Source organism: Danio rerio, chromosome 23 (assembly GCF_049306965.1).
Source record: "Danio rerio strain Tuebingen ecotype United States chromosome 23, GRCz12tu, whole genome shotgun sequence".
In the NCBI taxonomy this organism is placed as follows: domain Eukaryota; kingdom Metazoa; phylum Chordata; class Actinopteri; order Cypriniformes; family Danionidae; genus Danio; species Danio rerio.
Genome location: NC_133198.1, coordinates 37,076,628 through 37,095,028, shown reverse-complemented (window position 1 = coordinate 37,095,028; position 18,401 = coordinate 37,076,628). Strand labels below are relative to the sequence as shown.

The 18,401-nt window shown below is 37.7% G+C and overlaps 1 protein-coding gene across 3 annotated transcripts in view; it reads right to left on the bottom strand.

The window, feature by feature from the left end:
- chchd6a (coiled-coil-helix-coiled-coil-helix domain containing 6a) overlaps positions 1-18,401 on the bottom strand; it is a 135,398-nt gene that overhangs the window by 67,202 nt on the left and 49,795 nt on the right. For all 3 annotated transcript variants that reach the window (XM_005162311.5, XM_005162312.4, NM_001005584.1), the window contains 2 exons: positions 18,137-18,220; positions 1,510-1,580 (listed from right to left, as the gene is read on the bottom strand). In XM_005162311.5, coding sequence (XP_005162368.1) covers positions 1,510-1,580; positions 18,137-18,220 — 155 coding nt within the window. The remainder of the gene's footprint in view (positions 1-1,509; positions 1,581-18,136; positions 18,221-18,401) is intronic.

The window sequence follows — 18,401 nt, the reverse complement described above, 5'->3', positions numbered from 1 at the left end:
CCTTTACAACTCTGATAAGTATCCTTGTTGCATATTAATAAATAACTGTTGCTCAGTAATATCTATCAAAAATCCCTCACCATAAATGGAAAATCTAAATTAAGCCTTTAAAATATATACAGTTAAACATGATTGCTTTAGGTTTAGACTACAATATTACGTTTAAAAATGTAACCGTAAAAGGTCCTGCAGGTTGTAGGGTGACATTTCATGTTTTTTAATCTATTACTCTTCCAACCTAACATAACATAACATAACATAACATAACATAACATAACATAACATAACATAAAATTACAAAAATTATGGTAAAAAGTGCATTCAAAAGTCTTAGACCATTGCAAAAATATATAGTTGGTATTGATTAGTCAGTGTTAGTGGGATGATGACAGTTAATCAATTAATCAATCTCAACCTGGCCAATTCCATAACCTGCTTCAGCGAGGAAGGAAAAATACCGATAGCAACCTCAGCATGAAAGTGATGCCAAAGAATAATAATTGATGTCCAGGGGAGGGATCTTCGAATGTTGCATTTACGTTAATGAGAATCTGGAGACACATCCTGGCATGTTCTGCTCCTTCCACCTACTTTCATTCCACCATTTGTTGAAATGGGAAAGAAACGAAGCATCTCCATAGAAACCAGGCCACCTTCCTTTGAAAGCAACAGAGCAAGGCTGCGACGGTGCGGTGCTTCTGACCCTATCATCAATTATGGACTATTTCAGGGAGTAAACTAGAAGACCGCAGAAAGGCTTACCTTGCCGCCAACATGATCATTAATTTAATGAAACATCTTCAAGGCACTAAAAAAACAGTCTCTATTCAAGAAAGTCAAGGTTATTATGAGGTTGTTATAAAGCCAGAATAAAATCAGCATTTTTTTATTTTCAGGCATGTTTGTTTGGTAAATCAACTTTTTAATCTTGGAACTTCAAACTTTGTGGTCTGTTCACTTTTACACCCACTTGACTAAAAAAAAAATAATGTTTTTTTTTTTAAGTTTGCTTACTTTGGGTGTCTAATTTTACTAGCTAATGAATTTAAATCCTCTTTCTAAAACTCTCCCTATAGCTAATTCATTCATTTTCCTTCAGCTTAGTCTCTTATTTATCATGAGTTGCCACAGCTAAATGAACCACCAACTATTCCATCACATGTTTTGCACAGCGGAGAGCCTTCCAGCTGCAACCCAGTACTAGGAAACACCCATACACTCTCGCATTCACACACACACTAATACACTACAGCCAATTCAGTCCATACAATTTAACTATACTGCATGTCTTAGTATTGTGCTGGAAACCGGAGTACCTAAAGGAAACCCACATGATAACACAGGGACAACATTCAAACTCCACACAGAAATGCTAACTGGTCCAGCTGGGACTCAAACCAGCAATCTTCATTCTGTGAGGCAACAGTGCTAACCACTAAGCCACTGTGCTCATTTTAATCGTATAAAAGATTTACATTATGATTAGGTGACAATTTTGTAAACTCTTACTTTATATTGGCTTCGCTCCTGGTTGCAGCAGCGTGGAACTGTTCGGCAGACATCCTGAAGCGTTCTTCATTCTGAAACAAACAACGAGGATATTAACTATGAGATGAACCTCTGCATGACTGCTAGAATACAATGAGCATAAACATGATAAAAAAATAAATATAATGATGCAGAAAATTGCTGGTAATGTTATTTTGCAATCTTTAACATATAAAAAGCACTGATTTTTTCCATAAATATAAGCATTTCAGACCGGTTCCAAACCTTTGTAATGCAAATTTATTTGAAACGTGTCTTGGGAAGGCACTTTTAAAAAGTGCTTCCTGCTTTTTTGTGTTTGATATAATTTGCACATATCAAGATCTCCGTGATCTACAACCATTATTGGGGGGGGGGGGGGGGTACTTGTACATGTTTATGTTCTCCCAATTTGCAAAACAACAATACAATAATAAAACAAAAAACGATGAAAAATGAAGCAGAGTATTATCCAGTTATCCCAAGAGACTTTTGGTATCTCTGGATTATGAATTATTTAAATGCAGCTGAATAGTTCCTATTATGCCTTTTTTTTTCAAAATGATAAAAGCCTCAGGTGTCCCAAAAACGTTTCTGTGAAGTTTCAGCTTAAAATACACTCAATTTCCCTGTGTGACTGTGTAGCTTTTACTCCTAATGTTGTAGGAACCAAATGTCCTCAAAAAGTATAGCGATGCATCATTTGGGCCATTTTTTGGTTCCCAAGATAAAAATGGCTCATAAATCACACAGAATTAAGTATTTATAAATGTAAAAAGCAGATTTCCTGTGAGGGTTGGGTTTAGGGATAGGTTTGGGGTATAGAATATACAGTCTTTACAGCATAGAAATCATTACATCTATGGGAAGTTCCCACAAAGATAGCTGTACAAGCAGGGTTGGATTTAACCAATAAGAAAGATAAGCAGCCTTTTAGGGCCCCATGGAATTAGGGGGCCCTGACTAATGCCAGGAAGCCTATATTAATCATATAGCTCTTTTAAAAATTTTCATATAATTTTTAATCATGTGTTGTAAAATCTGTCTACAACCAGTAACATTTTAATGTTATTACTGTATTTAATTTCACATTAGGAAGATAGGCTCCACTTTAAATATATATTTTTAACATGCAGTTAATTTACAAAAAAAGAAAAATTACTAAGAAAAATAATAATAATAATAATCTACAGAGAAAGACAATGTATTGAGTTTCAATGCTAGGGCCCCATACATGAAATTGCATAAGGCCCCTAAATCCCTAAAGACTAGCGCACGCTTATGGTCCGGTGCAGCCTTCGTCACATAGCCCTCATCATTGCTGATGTGCATCTTTCAAAAAAATTAACTACACGTTGCAATAATATCTTTCCAAATAGAGCTATTTAAGAGATCTGTATGAAACTGCATTCATATCGCAATATATATCACAGAAAAACAAGATAACGCAATGTCCGATTTTTTCTATATTGTCCAGCACTAAAATACAATTGTGAATGTTTGTGAATTTACACAGCATTGAGATGCAGACTGTACATTCACCCTCGGCCACTTAGAAATGCCCTTTACAGGAATTAGTTAAATATTGAAATGTGTGCATCATACTCAGGACTACAATTAAAGGGTTTGTGAGAGTTGGGAAGGCAGGCAATAGTGACGAGCTTCATTTGAAGTGACTCTAGATTTTTTTCATGCTCACACAGCAACAATAAATGCTAAAAAAATCATGGTTGAGAACATAAAAAAGTATAACCCCTTTAATAGCCTGCATCTTTCTAATTCTACACATCACATAAGAAAAATGTCTGGCTGTTTAAGCACTACTGCTTTTAATTATTAATGCTTTTAATGAGCCGTTAAGCACCAGCAATACTGAGCAAATGTTAAAACAGCTGTCTCAGGTTCTGATACAATGAACACACAAAACTATTTTCAGCTTGTGCAAAATAAAAATTATATTGTGCTTTAGTAATTTCATTTTTTCCTAAGATTATCGCTAATGTTAAGACAGGGTTTTGTGCGCTAAAAAGTCATTATTTAGTCACCTACAACCCCTTTCCATGTTTTCTATGAGAATGAAATGGTCCTTAAAGGCTGCTCTGCATTTAAAGGGGCCCTTTAATGCCCATTTTTACAAGATGTAAAATAGATGTCCCTAGAGAGGGTATGTGAAATTTCAGCTTAAAATACCCCACAAATTATGTTTTGTAACTCTTTGAAACGGCCCCTTTTAGGCTTTGATTCTAATTGTGCTATTTTGGTGACTGTCGCTTTGAATTCAAATAAGATTGTGCTCTCTTCAAAAGAGGGTGGAGCTACAAATGCCTATGTGTCAGCATAGTGGCAGATTCAAAAACGACTAAAATCCTACAACAAATGAGGGCGAGATCACCACTGATGGGTGGGACTTTCATGGGTTTTAATGGGTTTTAATAAAGTGTGATAAAAATATATATATATATAAATATACATATAAAAGCTTTTATTGGTTAAGATCTGGCAGATGAAACAAAAGATGAAAAGTTGGACATTTCCTAAGTCAAACATGGCAAGACGTTAATATTTGATATTTGCTTTAGGGGTGGCACAGTGGCTTAGTGGTTAGCACTGTCCCCCCAAGAGCAAGAAAGTCGCTGGTCCGAACCTCGGCTGGGTCAGTTGGCATTTCTGTGTGGAGTTTGTACGTTTACCCCACGTTCACGTGGGTTTCCTCCGGGTGCTCTGGTTTCCCCCAGAGTCCAAAGACATGCACTATTGGTGAGTTGAATAAACTAAATTGGCCTTAGTGTATGAGTGTGTGTGAATTAGTGTGTATGGGAGTTTCCCAATACTGGGTAGCGCTGCAAAAAAACCTATGCTAGTGTATTTGGTGGTTTATTCCACTGTGGAGACCTCTAAAACAGAGACTATGCCAAAGGAAATTAAATGAATTAATGAATGATTTTTGCTTTAGTCTCTTCTGCTGTACAGGTAATAGTTCTAAATAAAAAAGGACAACAGTGACATCAGTAAGTAGATGTGCTTTTCAATCACTTACAATGTGAACGTAGCCTTTGGGTAGGCCAAATCTGAGTAAAGAACTGTTAACATGTAAATGTGGGCAGTCGTGCAGTAATGGATTTAGAAAAAAAAGATCTCCATCATCAGGAAGCAACATTATCAAAGGATGAGCTCATTCTAGAAAATGCTAAACAGCACGTGCTGAGAGCGGATCCTTTATCATATACAAAACAAAGAGTGAAAAAATATGATGCCGTCAAGCAGGATTACTGGCACACTGACCCAAATACATTTCCTGAATCCCTTTATCCTTTCGGGGAGCGATCCCTGACAGATCTTCAATTCGGGGTCATTTTCATGCCAGCAGGAAACACTTAATGCTGTAAAACAAAACTAATCCTCAATAACAAGAGCTCTGCTGCCAGGGCCGGTGAGCTTAGGACCCTAATTCTGCAAATGAAAAACACTTACGCGCAGACCTCAAGCGATTGTTGAGATTTACACAGGGCCATCTGAAAGTTTCAAAGCACTTTGTGACATTTTTCAAGCCCTTCATTTTGAGATAATGATATCTGACCATCATCAGAGCCACTATTCAGCAGCTGACAGCAGATGGCATTCTGCTAGAAATGAACAAGCGACTCTAAATGAGAACTCTGATAGTAAAGATAAGGGTTACCGAAATGAAGAAAAAAAAATTATTGCATCCTTGCATGTATTAGCGCCGAACAGCCCTTCCTATAGCATAGCAGCAGGAAGGGATTTGTTGGTTATAATCACGCAGCTGGCACCTGCTTTGTCATTCTCCTCTTTGCCTGGCACTGCCCGTCGGTGACACCCTCGCCTTTCAGTCACAGCCACTGCATTTCTAATCCAATCAGCATTTTAATCTGTATCGGGCAGCTATGCTTCGCTGCAGGGTGCATTTGCTGCAAGATTTCCTCCCAAGGACGAGCACTTCCTGTGACAGACAGGGAACTGCACTGGGGAATCAATAGACGCAAAGCAGCCTTTTTTTATATAAAGCTTTTGGGGGGTTAATTTAATTTATTTTCATTCAGAAAGGCAACAATAACTGGCAGGAAAGCGGTATCAAATGCATTTCGTTTTCCACAACGTTAAGGTTATTGCACACTGAATCCGAAACTTTTGTCCGTAATTTTTACACATAAAAAAATGTATGCGACCTCCCGTTGTGTCAAATGTATTGACGCCCTGCCTTCAAAACTTTTGTCTGTAGTAAAAAAAATTAAACCGGATTTGATTTCACTTTGAGAGGTGTTTTGACAGCTCAGAGCCATCGTACAAGCGACAAGCAAAATACAAAAAGCCGTCATTTGAGCTACAGATAACTTTATGACAGAGCAAGTGTGCCAAACCGCTGCTTTTGAGCGATGCTCCCAGCCGTTAAATCGCCCCCTGGGGGTTGGCTGCAGTACAAGTCATAAACCCCGCCTCCTCCATGTTAATAAATGAGACTTGAGCCCAAATAAAAAAAATAAATGTAAATATCCTGTTGATATTTAGAAATCTTGGTGTATTTATCTTTTAAACTCACAATTAAATACATGGTAAATCGTTATCTGTGGTGTGTATATTTTTAGACATTTCATTAGGAAGCATGGTTCCCTTTCGTTCCGTTGCTTCGACACGTCAATGCGGCCACCATATATTATAATGTCTGTACTGCCAGTCTTGTCTTCATTCCTTTTTCTTTTTTTTTTTACTTTGGAAAAAAGATGAAAACAGTATTACAGCTTGAGTTGACTCTGAAATGTTTTTCCCTTTTATTGTAATGGGTTAATGGGCTATTTGTACACAAACTTTTAATTTTCAGCCAGGCAGCCCAAGGGCTTCCTGTGAACTGTCTTTCCATTATAATATAAATGTAAATGTCACTTTAAGATCTGATTGCTTCAAAAATCAACGATCTTGACTGCCTGTTAGATATATAATATATGAAGTGGGTCTCAGATCAGACAAGAAGCACTGTATTACATTCCATTTCCCCCTGCCATGTCTTTAAAATATGACAATTTATTTCATCTCAGTATTTTCAATGTAATTTCTGCGCTAGCCTGTTGCTACTGATGGCGCTAGTGGTTAGACAGTATTTCATCTCATTTTACGCTTGAACAACTAAATGAATGTTTATTTAACTGAATGTATTGTAATTACATTACATTGAATGCTGAAAAAACACCCTTGTGAAATTGAAAATAGTAACATTAAGCTTTCACAGGAAGTTTATTGTTGGCTTTAATTTAATTTAATTCTAGCTGTGCAGAGATCCCATTAATACACATCGGACTCGGTGTGCAAAGTTTATTTATTGAATTCGTGAATGCATATAAAAACTCCGGACTTTAGTGTGCAAAGACCTTTACTACAAAACAGATACTACAATAAATGATCATTTCCTTTAACTTTATAAAGAAGTAATCATAAAGAAACATACAGTACTTGAGAACATAATCAACAACCTAAAATAATTACTGAATGATCATGTGACGCTTAAGACTGCTGTAATGACTGTTGTAAATTCAGGTTTGCACTTAAATAAATAATAAACAAACAAAAGTTACTACAATTAATAATTTTAAATGACGAAAAATATTATATATTTCTTTTTATTAATAAAGTATTATTACTAGTCTATAAATTAATAAAGGCCTAGGACCTCAATACATTACAGATATGCTCACTGAATACAAACCTAACAGATCACTCAGATCATTAGGATCATATAAACTAGAAATTCCAAAAGTTTTTCCAAAGCAGGGTGAATTGGCCTTCAGCTACTGCGCCCCTGCTGCTGAAATCAGCTTCCAGAAATGATCAGATGTGCTCCAACATTAGATACATTCAAATCAAAACTGAAAACACATCTGTTTAGCTGTGCCTTTACTGAATGAGCACTTTGCTATATGTCTTTCTTTTCTTTTTCACTAATTTATAACCTGTTTTAACACATTTTAATCTGTTTTAATCACTGTTATTATTTGTTTTTATTTTCTTATACATGTCTCTTTTATTCCTCTTTATGTAAAGCACTATGAAATGTCACCGTGTATGAAATGTGCCATATAAATAAACTTGCTTTGCCTTTTTTTATACAGGTCGTTATTAGGTTTTTGTATACTTTATAAAGTATTTGTAAACTAGTCCACAAAACTAGTCTTATGCTGCACAGGTATAGAAAATAATATCAGAAATAAATATTAGAAATAAGACATTTAGTAAATTTCAATACATTTTTCATTAGTTGTGCACAATCCATAGAACCTTAAAGGTGAATTTCTCTATATTGAGATTTTTTGAAGCGTCAGAATATTTGTATCTCAAACAAATTCTGTCCTGAACCAACAAATCTTACATTAATAGAAAGACTATTTATTCAGCTTTCATGTCATCTATGAATCTCAATTTCCAAAAATCATAGAGTCATATTAACATGTCGTACCAACTTCAAACTTTCTCAAACTTTATGTCCCAATTAAAGTAAGATCTTAATGAATTGCTAATGTAAACCTACCCTGCTGTTTTAACAGCGTGTGCTAAGGTTTGAGAGTAACAAACAAAAATGGAATACTTCAAACTAATAAAATCACTGTCAGCAGGTCAGGTTCTGTTAGACTTAATCCACCTACAAATATGTAGAAGACGGTCTTCTCTTTAAACAGCAAAAAAAAAAAAAAAGATCCGTTATATAAGCAAGGCATCGTTTATATCTTAAAAATCATGTCCAGACATCCTCTGGGTGATTAACCGAAACAAGCAAGAAACATAAATATGAAAAATTGATAAGGCTGAATAAGCAGACGCCACATAATCAGACTTTTCTTCAGCGCATCAGCATTTACTTTTTGCATTACCATACATAGATGCAACACAGCAAAAACGCATGCGAAAAAACTCCTGGTCTTGATTGTAATGCTGCTCCACCTCTCTGCTTCTCGCCATTACAGAGTCAACGAGCTATTACACCCCTGCAGCCCCTGACATCAGCGAACAACCAACACGGAATGAAAAATATTTTAAAAATTGCATAAATCTGCTGAAGAGAAAAAAAAAACATTTTAAATACTTTGAAGTAAATTAATTTTAGATATGCCAATGTTGGTGCCCCAGGCAAGAGAGGGCCAGATATCTACCATTGGTCCAGGTGAAACCTGCCGCAGCTGGTTAGGGAATTTCTAGAAGGAGAGCTCCCGTTGACAGCACGTCAGCCCGGCTGCCAGGTTTTCAGGAGGATTATTATCTCGTACCCACGCTCAAGTGCTTCAAAGTGCTTTGCAACTAGTGACAAGGGAGAAAGAGAGCGAAGTAGGGGGGGAGGCTGAAAAACGGAGGGGCAATAAAAAAAATCTTGTCTAGAGAGTGCGAGGCAACTAAGAGCGGGACGCAGACATGACTGAAGAAGCTTTAGCGGGATTAGAGAGCGCTAGCGCTAATTCAAAACTGTGGCGGAATGCTGCTGTTTACAGCTTTTGCTTTCAGCGGCGCTAACTCACAGAAATTATGGATGTTAGGCGATTATGTGTGCAACCTTCAAAAAGAACTAGGGGGGGAAAAAACACCACGTTTGCGCCGATAAAAGCCATTCGCCACTTGCAATGTGGAGAACGTTCCTGTGGTGGCTCGTCTGCGCTGCTGAGATAGACTTCTTCAGCTGCACCTGCCATTGAGGAGAAACAGGAGTAGCAGGATGGATACGCCTTACCTCTAAGAGGTCTGTAATGAAGATACACCCCCTTCGAACCCATTCCCGAAATCCCCCCACCCTCTACAAAACCCCCTTCTGGGGTAACAGCAGTCTTGAGCAGACATGCCAACTGCCTGCATTATCCTACTCCCATGGTCTGACTGTGTCACACGGCAAGTAAAGCCTGACTGCAAACACTCTGTGCGCCTTTTATTGCCAGCTTCTGATCCCTTTGGCAAACGGCGCATCCTTGTAATGAGGTAAATATAAATACTGGGGCATCTGACACACTGAGTTGATCCTATTTGCTATTAGACAGAAGATAGCTCATCTGTAACCTCAGTGCGTGTGGGATAGGGAGTGTGTATGTGTGTGTATGGGTGGGAGGGGGCTCCCAATGTAGAATGTTTATTTATGATGATCGCACAGTAATTAGCACTGGGTCGCCATTAATCCTCACAGCCTGTGTCTGCCCTGAGCCAGCGACGGAGATTGACACAATGTGGACCACCCCCTCGTGCCCTGACGGAATACTTGTAGCATAAATTTAGTTAACCACCTCCCTACTGCCCGCCTGAGAGCGAACGTTTAGATTGTGAATCAGGACTGAGCACCATTATTGGCATTTAGGGAGGTATTGATTCAGTAGCTGAATTTGAAACGAAAGGGCAAAAAGGATGCAGAACTGCAATTGAAATTTGACAGGAAGTAGAATTTAAATTACACAAAAGAAGAAAGTTTAAGCCATGTTGGAAAGCAGAAGCCACTGACTCCAGTGGTATTTTGTTCCTACTATTGATGTCATGGGTTGTTGGTTTCCACATTCTTCAGAAAACCTTGTTTTGTGTTCGGAAGAAGAAAGAAATTGATAAATGTGTGTATGTGGACTATCACAAGAATCTAGACAGACATGCAGAATAATACACAGACTAAAAGACAGACTAAAAGATAGAAAAATAAACTGCTAGAGACAAACAGAATGATTGATTGAGACAGACCGAATGACAGACAAACTAGTTGGACATTAAAAAAACAAGTCCTAGGAAGTGATGCTTATAATCAATGACTATATCTGGAAACATGGAGGAGTGAAGGCGGCTGCATGATTCACCGAAACAAAGCAGCTCATAAGAGTCACTTGTTTGGAAAACAGTTCAATAGACGACAATATTTTAATTATTACAGGTTTGTGTATGTTATATTTTAATTATTACAGGTTTGTGTATGTTATATTTTAATTATTACAGGTTTGTGTATGTTATATTTTAATTATTACAGGTTTGTGTATGTTATATTTTAATTATTACAGGTTTGTATGTTATATTTCTGTCCTTACAATGATGCGTCCCTGCTGTACCAATCAATGAAACCGATTTATATTTAACACACGGGGTTCACAGTGCTAAGGTAGCAGATGCTTTTTCTCAGGGTGGCAACAACCAACCTGTAGCACCCTAGTAGGTCTGTCTCTCGTAGAGACTACTGTCACCTACAGGTATTGAAACATACATTCACTCTTGCAGGCAAAGAACATCCCCTCTCATTTCAGTGGACAGTTTCAGCATGTTCAAGTACAGCTTTTTGGTTCAGACAGGACCAGGTGCACCCGATGCGAGGCAACAGCAGTCAGTTTTTGTTGCTGCTAGCTCTTTGATGACAGTTTGGTGTATCCTGAGCTTTAAGGCCCGTGCACACAGAGACGTTTTTTGCTCAGGTTTTCCGTCAACGTTTAACACCTCGTGACTAAATAAAGGGCGTCAATGTGGTTTTGCATACTTTTCTGCTCGACGCCTGTAAATATTACTTGGGTTTGAATCCGGAAAAAACGTCTTGAAAAACGCTGAAGATAAACGCACAAGAAAAGCGTCCCGGTGAGTAGAAGCCTTTAGACATACAGATTGACGACAAACTGCAAGGTAGACCCACAGAAACATGAAGACCAGGGGTGTCCTGGAGGGCCTTTGTCCTGCAGATTTTAGCTCCAGTTTGCCTCAACACACCACAACAACACAACAACACCCTGGTCTACGAGTGCTTGCAGTTTTCATTTTCACAAATCCACTAGCCGTGTACATTTTTGACAAATCTCAAATATGTTACTAAGGCATGTTTTCTCATACAAGACATTTCTTTTCAATTCACCGAAGACCGCGGTGTACATTTCTGCCAATCTCAACATCTTGTTTGATGTCATGCATAATATATCAGTTTCATATCAACTGACCCACCAACCCCCTTTTTTAAACTCAATCTAGTATGATTTAAAAACCCTATCGTTAACAAAGAAAGCTATTGCAACCTTCTACTATGACCTCACAAAGATTTTTTGGGGTTTTGTTTTACCTGGTGTTACCTAGGGCTGTGCAATTAATCAAAAATCAATTTTGATTTCAATTTTGGCTCAAATACATGCAAAGATGTTTCAAAACGAGGTGCTTAGCAAATTAGTTACTAGGGCTGCACGAATAATTGAAAAAAGACGACCACCTCGATTCGACCCTACACATGATCTTAATTCAGATTTTCTACGATTCAGCCAATTATATTTTCAAGGTCAGGAGAGAAATGTAAAGGCGGCCGCACAAGTCTTCACAGCAACATGGACACCTTCAAATGGCAATAAACAGTCACATACTGTATTTATAAGCTGTAATTCACCCAGAAATGTCATTTCTGTCTAAATGTAAAGATGTACTCACGGCCAATCAAACGTGAGCTGACCGAGAGCTGTTTGTTTACTTCCGAGAATGTGTGCGTGCGCGCCAATGACACCTTCTTTAGTGAACAGCACATGCTTAGGCTGTGAATAACAGGTAATGAAGTTGTAAATAACGTTCAGTTTGTTGTCAGTTTGTTTCTCTCAGAGTGACGGCAGCCATGAGCCGAAGTGAAAGTTCAAGTTCAGTTTTTTTATATAGATGCACAAAGTGCTTTACAGAGAAAAAATAAACAGACGATATGGGCATAAAAACAGTAACAGCAATAGGCACATAATAGGAAAGAACATAGAAAGCGTAACAAAAAAAAGAGCAAAAAATGAAAACAGAAATTTTTCCCTAATTTAAAGATGCTACCACAGTTGACCACACTAAACAAGATTAAGAACAGGACCGTTTTGATTTGCAAAAGCATGTTCGCCCCTACTTTAGAGGTGGGCCTTTGGAACTTTTAATAAACTGATCACCAGAACGCAAGTGTCTGGATGGAGTGTAAATAACAATCAGTTGAGATAAATATTGAGGACCCAGACCATGTAGGGTTTTAAACACAAAGAGAAGGATTTTATATTTGAATCTTTGTGTCACCGGTAACCAATGGAGTGACGTGTATATTTCTGTCTTTCTGTTAAAAATCTAGCTACTGTGTTTTGCACTAACTGTAGGCGCGCAATCTGAGACTTAGGCAGCCCAAAATAGAGAAAGTTACAAAGAAAGTGAAGCTGGCGCGCATATCATATGATCATAATGCATTTTACAGTTATGCTAACGACAAGCATGTAATGTTTTTTCTTTCATACCGAACACATAGTGTTGTGCATGAAAATAAATGTTTACTGTGTCAGTATAACTACTCTAGCCTATATAATACTGAATATAACACAAGCGGGAATCTGATAATGACAAATGTCTAATTTTACCAGTGAAAACAAATGGTCTAATAATGTTGTCAATGACAAATGGCAAGCATATGTCTCAAACATAATAATTTTACTTTATAATTATGAATAGTCGTATTCTGATGTCATAATTCTACTGTGAATTAACAACCAGGACATATTCAAAGTCTGTTCAAGTCCAGCATAATGACTGTACAAAAATTTGCATTTTAAGCAACAATATAGCTACACATAGGCCTATTATTATTATTAGTGTTGTTTTACCATACGTTTGAGAATTAACAATATTAATAGCCTACGAATATTAACCTTTATTTTACATCTACAGAATCATGAGAAAATCGTGATCTTGATTTTAAGCAAAAACGATCGTGATTCACATTTTAGCCAGAATCGCGCACCCCCTATTAGTCACAACAACCCCCGTTTGTTATGAAAAAAAATAACTGAACATAAAAAGTTAAAAATGAAATGACAAGGGAAAACAAAACCATGGGAGCAGAAATGCTGCTCTTAAAGTGACAGTACACAATATTCCTTCTGCCGTTTTTATCTTTATTAATCAAACTAAAAAAAAAAAGACAAGGACAACATCACTCCCTGCTCTTGACTAAAGGAATTTTGTAGCTTTAATAACAAACAAATCAAGTTTAATTCTTAAGGTGAAGATGCTTAAAGTGGAGTTTGTTTCATTAGTATATTTTCATTCTATTGTATTTACTTCCTTTCCATAATTCTGAGAACTTTGTTAGTTCTGCTTCAGTATTACAAATTGTGAAATTTAATGATCTTTGAAAATGCATAGGCGTACTATCTATATGTATTTTTGTACAATATTTGTGGTTAGAATTATGACCAAAACAATCGTAGATATGATTTTTCTCATAATCGAGCAGCTCTAGCGCTAATACCTCTTAGTGTTTGTTTTACACACAAAATTCAGACATATTTACCCACCAACACAAATTTCTCTGTTCTCAAAAATGTATTCCTGGGCACATATTCCCAATGAGCCTGTGTTGCTTTCTCCTCTCCATGCATACAAACTTTTGTGGGCCAGGATTGAAAAAAAAAATCATTTCTAAGAATGCTTCAGCCAAGCATGTGCACTAATACCTTCGCACACAAGGACTTAGTTATCGTCCAGTGAAATATTGGTAACATAGATTTAATATAAACGGACAAAATGGAAAATGCCGCTTGGAAGTACATTATAAATCTCCCTCCGTCTCAAAATGAAATGTGAATTAAGTCTGAAAGACAGTGAGGTGTAAATCTGCCGCATGCGAACAACGTTAACTGTACACCGTGGAACAAATCCTCTCTTTTGAGAAACACAGGCGTTAAATTATCAGCCCAGCAAAGCCACCATGGATGCCGTCCCAGTGTTAATATTTCCCTTTGCAATCCTTTTGTCTTCGCATCATAATGAAGCATGTACCCAAAACATTCATCTCCATCTCTTTCCCCCGAATCACTGGGCCCAAAGTGAATAAACAAAAAGGCAATTCTTCAGGCCAGTGAGTGAGCAACCCTCTTAGTACAGCTTATATGAACAAAGCAAGAGGAACTGAACAAAGTGAGGGAGTCAAATACAGAGGAATTATCTCTCTAAAGCTGTCAAGGTGGCTGGGTTATTCTCTTGTTCTGAATACTAGGTTTGATAGAGAGAATACAAATATTGCATCTAATGCCACTTTCTTCAGTCATTGAATATAAAAACGACACCATGCATTACTATTAATGGAGGCACGGCCTTTGTAATACATTTTGTTCCAAACACTGTATTCAGGCAAATTTGTTTGACGTTACTATGCAACTACATTGTGATGTTTCCTTGACTGAGGTGCTTTAGATATTGCTATGTTCTCTGGAAAATAAGGTGACTCAACTACGGTAATCAACCAAAATGATTTGGTGTTACTATGCAACTCGGTTAAAATGTCTCCTTGAGAGTCATTCTTTAAATACAGTGGTAAACTGCCAAAAAAGCTTTTCCAAATTAGTATTTTTGTCTTGTTTTTAATCCATCCAAATTTCTAAAAAAAAATTCTTAACTCAAGAAGCATTTTCTAGGCAAGCAAAAAATTGTTTTGAGTAATAATATGCCAAATTAAGTACGTTTGTCTTTAAAGGTGCCATATACTGCACTGATTTAATAAGTTAAATTGCTTTCTGATATTCACATAGTAGGTTTATGGCTTCGGTAAGGTAGGAAAAAAACTCCAGAAGGTTTTATAAGCTTATTTATTACTTAATAAAAAAACAGATAGAATATAAGGATATGCCACAACAAGACCGGATACTCACTGAAGCTAAGCAGGGCTGAGCCTGGTCAGTACCTGAATGGGAGACCACATGGGAAATCTAGGTTGCCGTTGGAAGTGGTGTTAGAGAGGCCAGCAGGGGGCGCTCAACCTGTCTGTGTGAGTCCTAACGCCCTAGTAAAAGTGAAGGGAACACTATACTGCCAGTGGGTGCTGTCAAACGGATGGGATGTTAAACTGAGGTCCTGACTCTCTGTGATCATTAAAAATCCCATGGCACTTCTCGTAAAGAGTAGGGGTGTAACCCCGGTGTTCTGGTCAGAGTCCCTCCATCGGATCTTTTCCAATCATGGCCTCCCAATCATCCCCATACACTAAAATTGGCTCTATCACTGTCTCTCCACTCCCCCAATAGCTGGTGTGTGGTGAGTGCACTGGTGCCGTTGTCCTGTGGCTGCCGTCGCATCATCTAAGCGGATGCTGCACACTGGTGGTGGTGTGGAGAGACCCCCCCTCATGATTGTTAAGCCCTTTGGGTATATGGCCATACACAATAAATGTACTATAGAAATACACATTACATTACATATATGGTTCATTTCGTGAATATTAATGAGCTCTGCCACTCAAAGGCCCCATTTACACTGCCAGTTTAACTGCATTTACACTGCATGGTTCAAGTTACTCAATTCAGATTTTTTTCTCCCACGTGACACAGATCAGATATGGCCCATGTACGCGTAAGCATAAAAAAAATGCTTACTTTTGAATTTTGAATGACGTCAAGTTCATGTCAGAACAGACTTCAGTGGTCCCAAACATTAAATCTCATACACGAGGACTCAAAAAGCTTTTATATTGCCATAAAGCATACGTATTTAAGCATGTTAACGAGAGAGAGAGAGGGAGAGAGAAAGAGAGAAAGAGAGAGAGAGAGAGAGAGAGACAGACACCACGTAACCAATATAAACTAAAAGAAAACTATTGCATACAACACGTGCATAAATAACTCTATGGACATTATTGGACATTATAGATGTTTTGTTCTGCTGTGACTGTTGCTCAGTGAAGTGATTGATGGTTTTTGAAAGGTGAGTTGTTTTTCGTTTATTTTAATATCCTGATTACATGACATAAAAAAAAAACACATCCATATCTCAGCAGGGTCCGTCATGTTTTTGGGTCCTCTTGAAACATTTTCGTTGTGTTCTGTGCACTTGTTTGCAATTGTTGACCAATTTGCTGCACGATTCTTCAGTTCTTTGTGTTGTGACCAATTTGCAAAATGTGTGCTGACAAATTGATGAAGATCGTTTCTTAATTTGCTGGTGTTTTTTGTAATTGCATGTGCTTTCTTAAATTGCAGCGTGTTAAGCTCTCTCGGCCACCGTAGGCTTTCCACAAAAGCATATTGAATCGATTAATAACCTCAGAGCTCACAACAGGTCTGATAAAAGGGTTTATCAGTTATTTAAATTCCCAATGGAGAAAATAAAGCAGTTTTCACTTTCAGGAATTATTTAGAAGCATCAAACATATTCTGTTGACTTTATATATGAAAATTCGTAGTAAATAATAGTGGTTTAACAGTAAACAAAGTTGCATTGTTTCTTCATGAAATATTCAAAATCCTCTTTTTTATTCTGGAAAACAACATGACTGAACAGCCAAATATGTTAAACATTTCTTCAGCTGTGGTTCTTCAAATATCGCTGTGAATTCTGGGAAATAAAGCAACCACCGTAAACGATCACATTTATTTACGTAATGCAGTCAAACCAAACTCGTCTGATGTTACTAAGCAACTAGGCTACGACGTTTTTCCCATCAGAGTTTCTTCAAACACTGCTTTGCATTCTGGGAAATAAGCTGACTCCATCATCACGCTCAACCGAAAATTCATTACACAAGTAGGTTATAACGTTTCTCGTTTGGTGGTTGTTCAAATTCTTGCTTTGCATTCTGGGAAATAAGGAAAAACTCAACCACATGCAAAAAAATGCTTTTTTAATGGACACCCACTTTCATACACTGTTACACGCTGGGCCGCTTTTCCTACAGCATGTTGCTGAAGAGGGGAAAGAAGCAAATCTCACTTTTAGCCTTCTGCATGCAGTTGATAAGACCTCAGAGAGAGAGAGAGAGAAAGAAAGCGAGCGAGGGGGGAAAATTGATGAGGGAGGGCAAGAGAGAGAGAAAACGAAGGAGAGGGGGACTGAGGAAAATCACAAATCTTGGAGAGCGACTCTGACTTCATTTGCCAATAGCTGAATGGTTTCGAGGCTTTGGCTAAAGCACTTTCTGCACCATTGCCCCTCGTCGCGCAGAGCAAACCCTTTCCATTTAACGTAACTTTATTCATTTTTTTTTTTTATACCAATGGGGGTCAATCAAGGTGTGAACCTAGCGGATAAAGGCAGTCGGCGTTGCTGCCCATCCAAATGGAGGCAATGCACTTCAGATTCCCACTTCAGTGCTGTGTGAACCATTATGATCTCTGTCCAGTCGTTTACAGAGGATAGATGGCTGAAGGTAGGGCAATGGAAAACGGCCCTGCTTGAGCATTATCCATCTCTAAAAGCGACTAAACGTGGCAGCTGAGGATAACCGCTGCTTTCATCCTCAAATATTATGTCGTAATGAGAGTTGTGTACAAACAGAGGTGTGTTCTGCAACTATAGCCCTTGCGTGAAGTGGAAAAAACTGACAGCAGCTTGGAAACAAGTTCTTAACCACCCACTGATCCTGAGTTTTCTTGGGCATACCTTTATTTAAGGCGCTCGCGTCATAACTTTTATTTCTTGAAAATGTCAGGGACTGGCTGTGAAAATTATACTGGAGGAAGAAACTTAAAAGCCAGACATTTCAAAAGCTTTCTGAGAGATTGCAGAGACGCTGTATTATTTTATTTGACAATTTACACACTCGAGGCAATGGTATCTTGCGAGCCTTTTCATCAAAATTTAGCATGTTTAAAAAAATATTGTGAAATTGATAAAGGATGAAAAAAAAATCACTAACCTTCTTCTCAAGCTGTGTGATTTGTTCTTGGTAAAAAGCCTCCAACGCCTTCAGCTCTGCCTCCTTCTTGTCCAGCTGTTTCCCCTGGAATTAAATAAATGAAGAGTTATGTGACATCCATTTGCTCGTCTTGATAAATTTGAGGGTTATTGCAAAAAAATGATATATTTCTGTAAAAAACTTGAACACTAAAAATATGAAAAGGTAACATTGTAATACTTCTGGCAAACAAAACTAAAAATCTTGTAAATAAACTTAAAAAAAT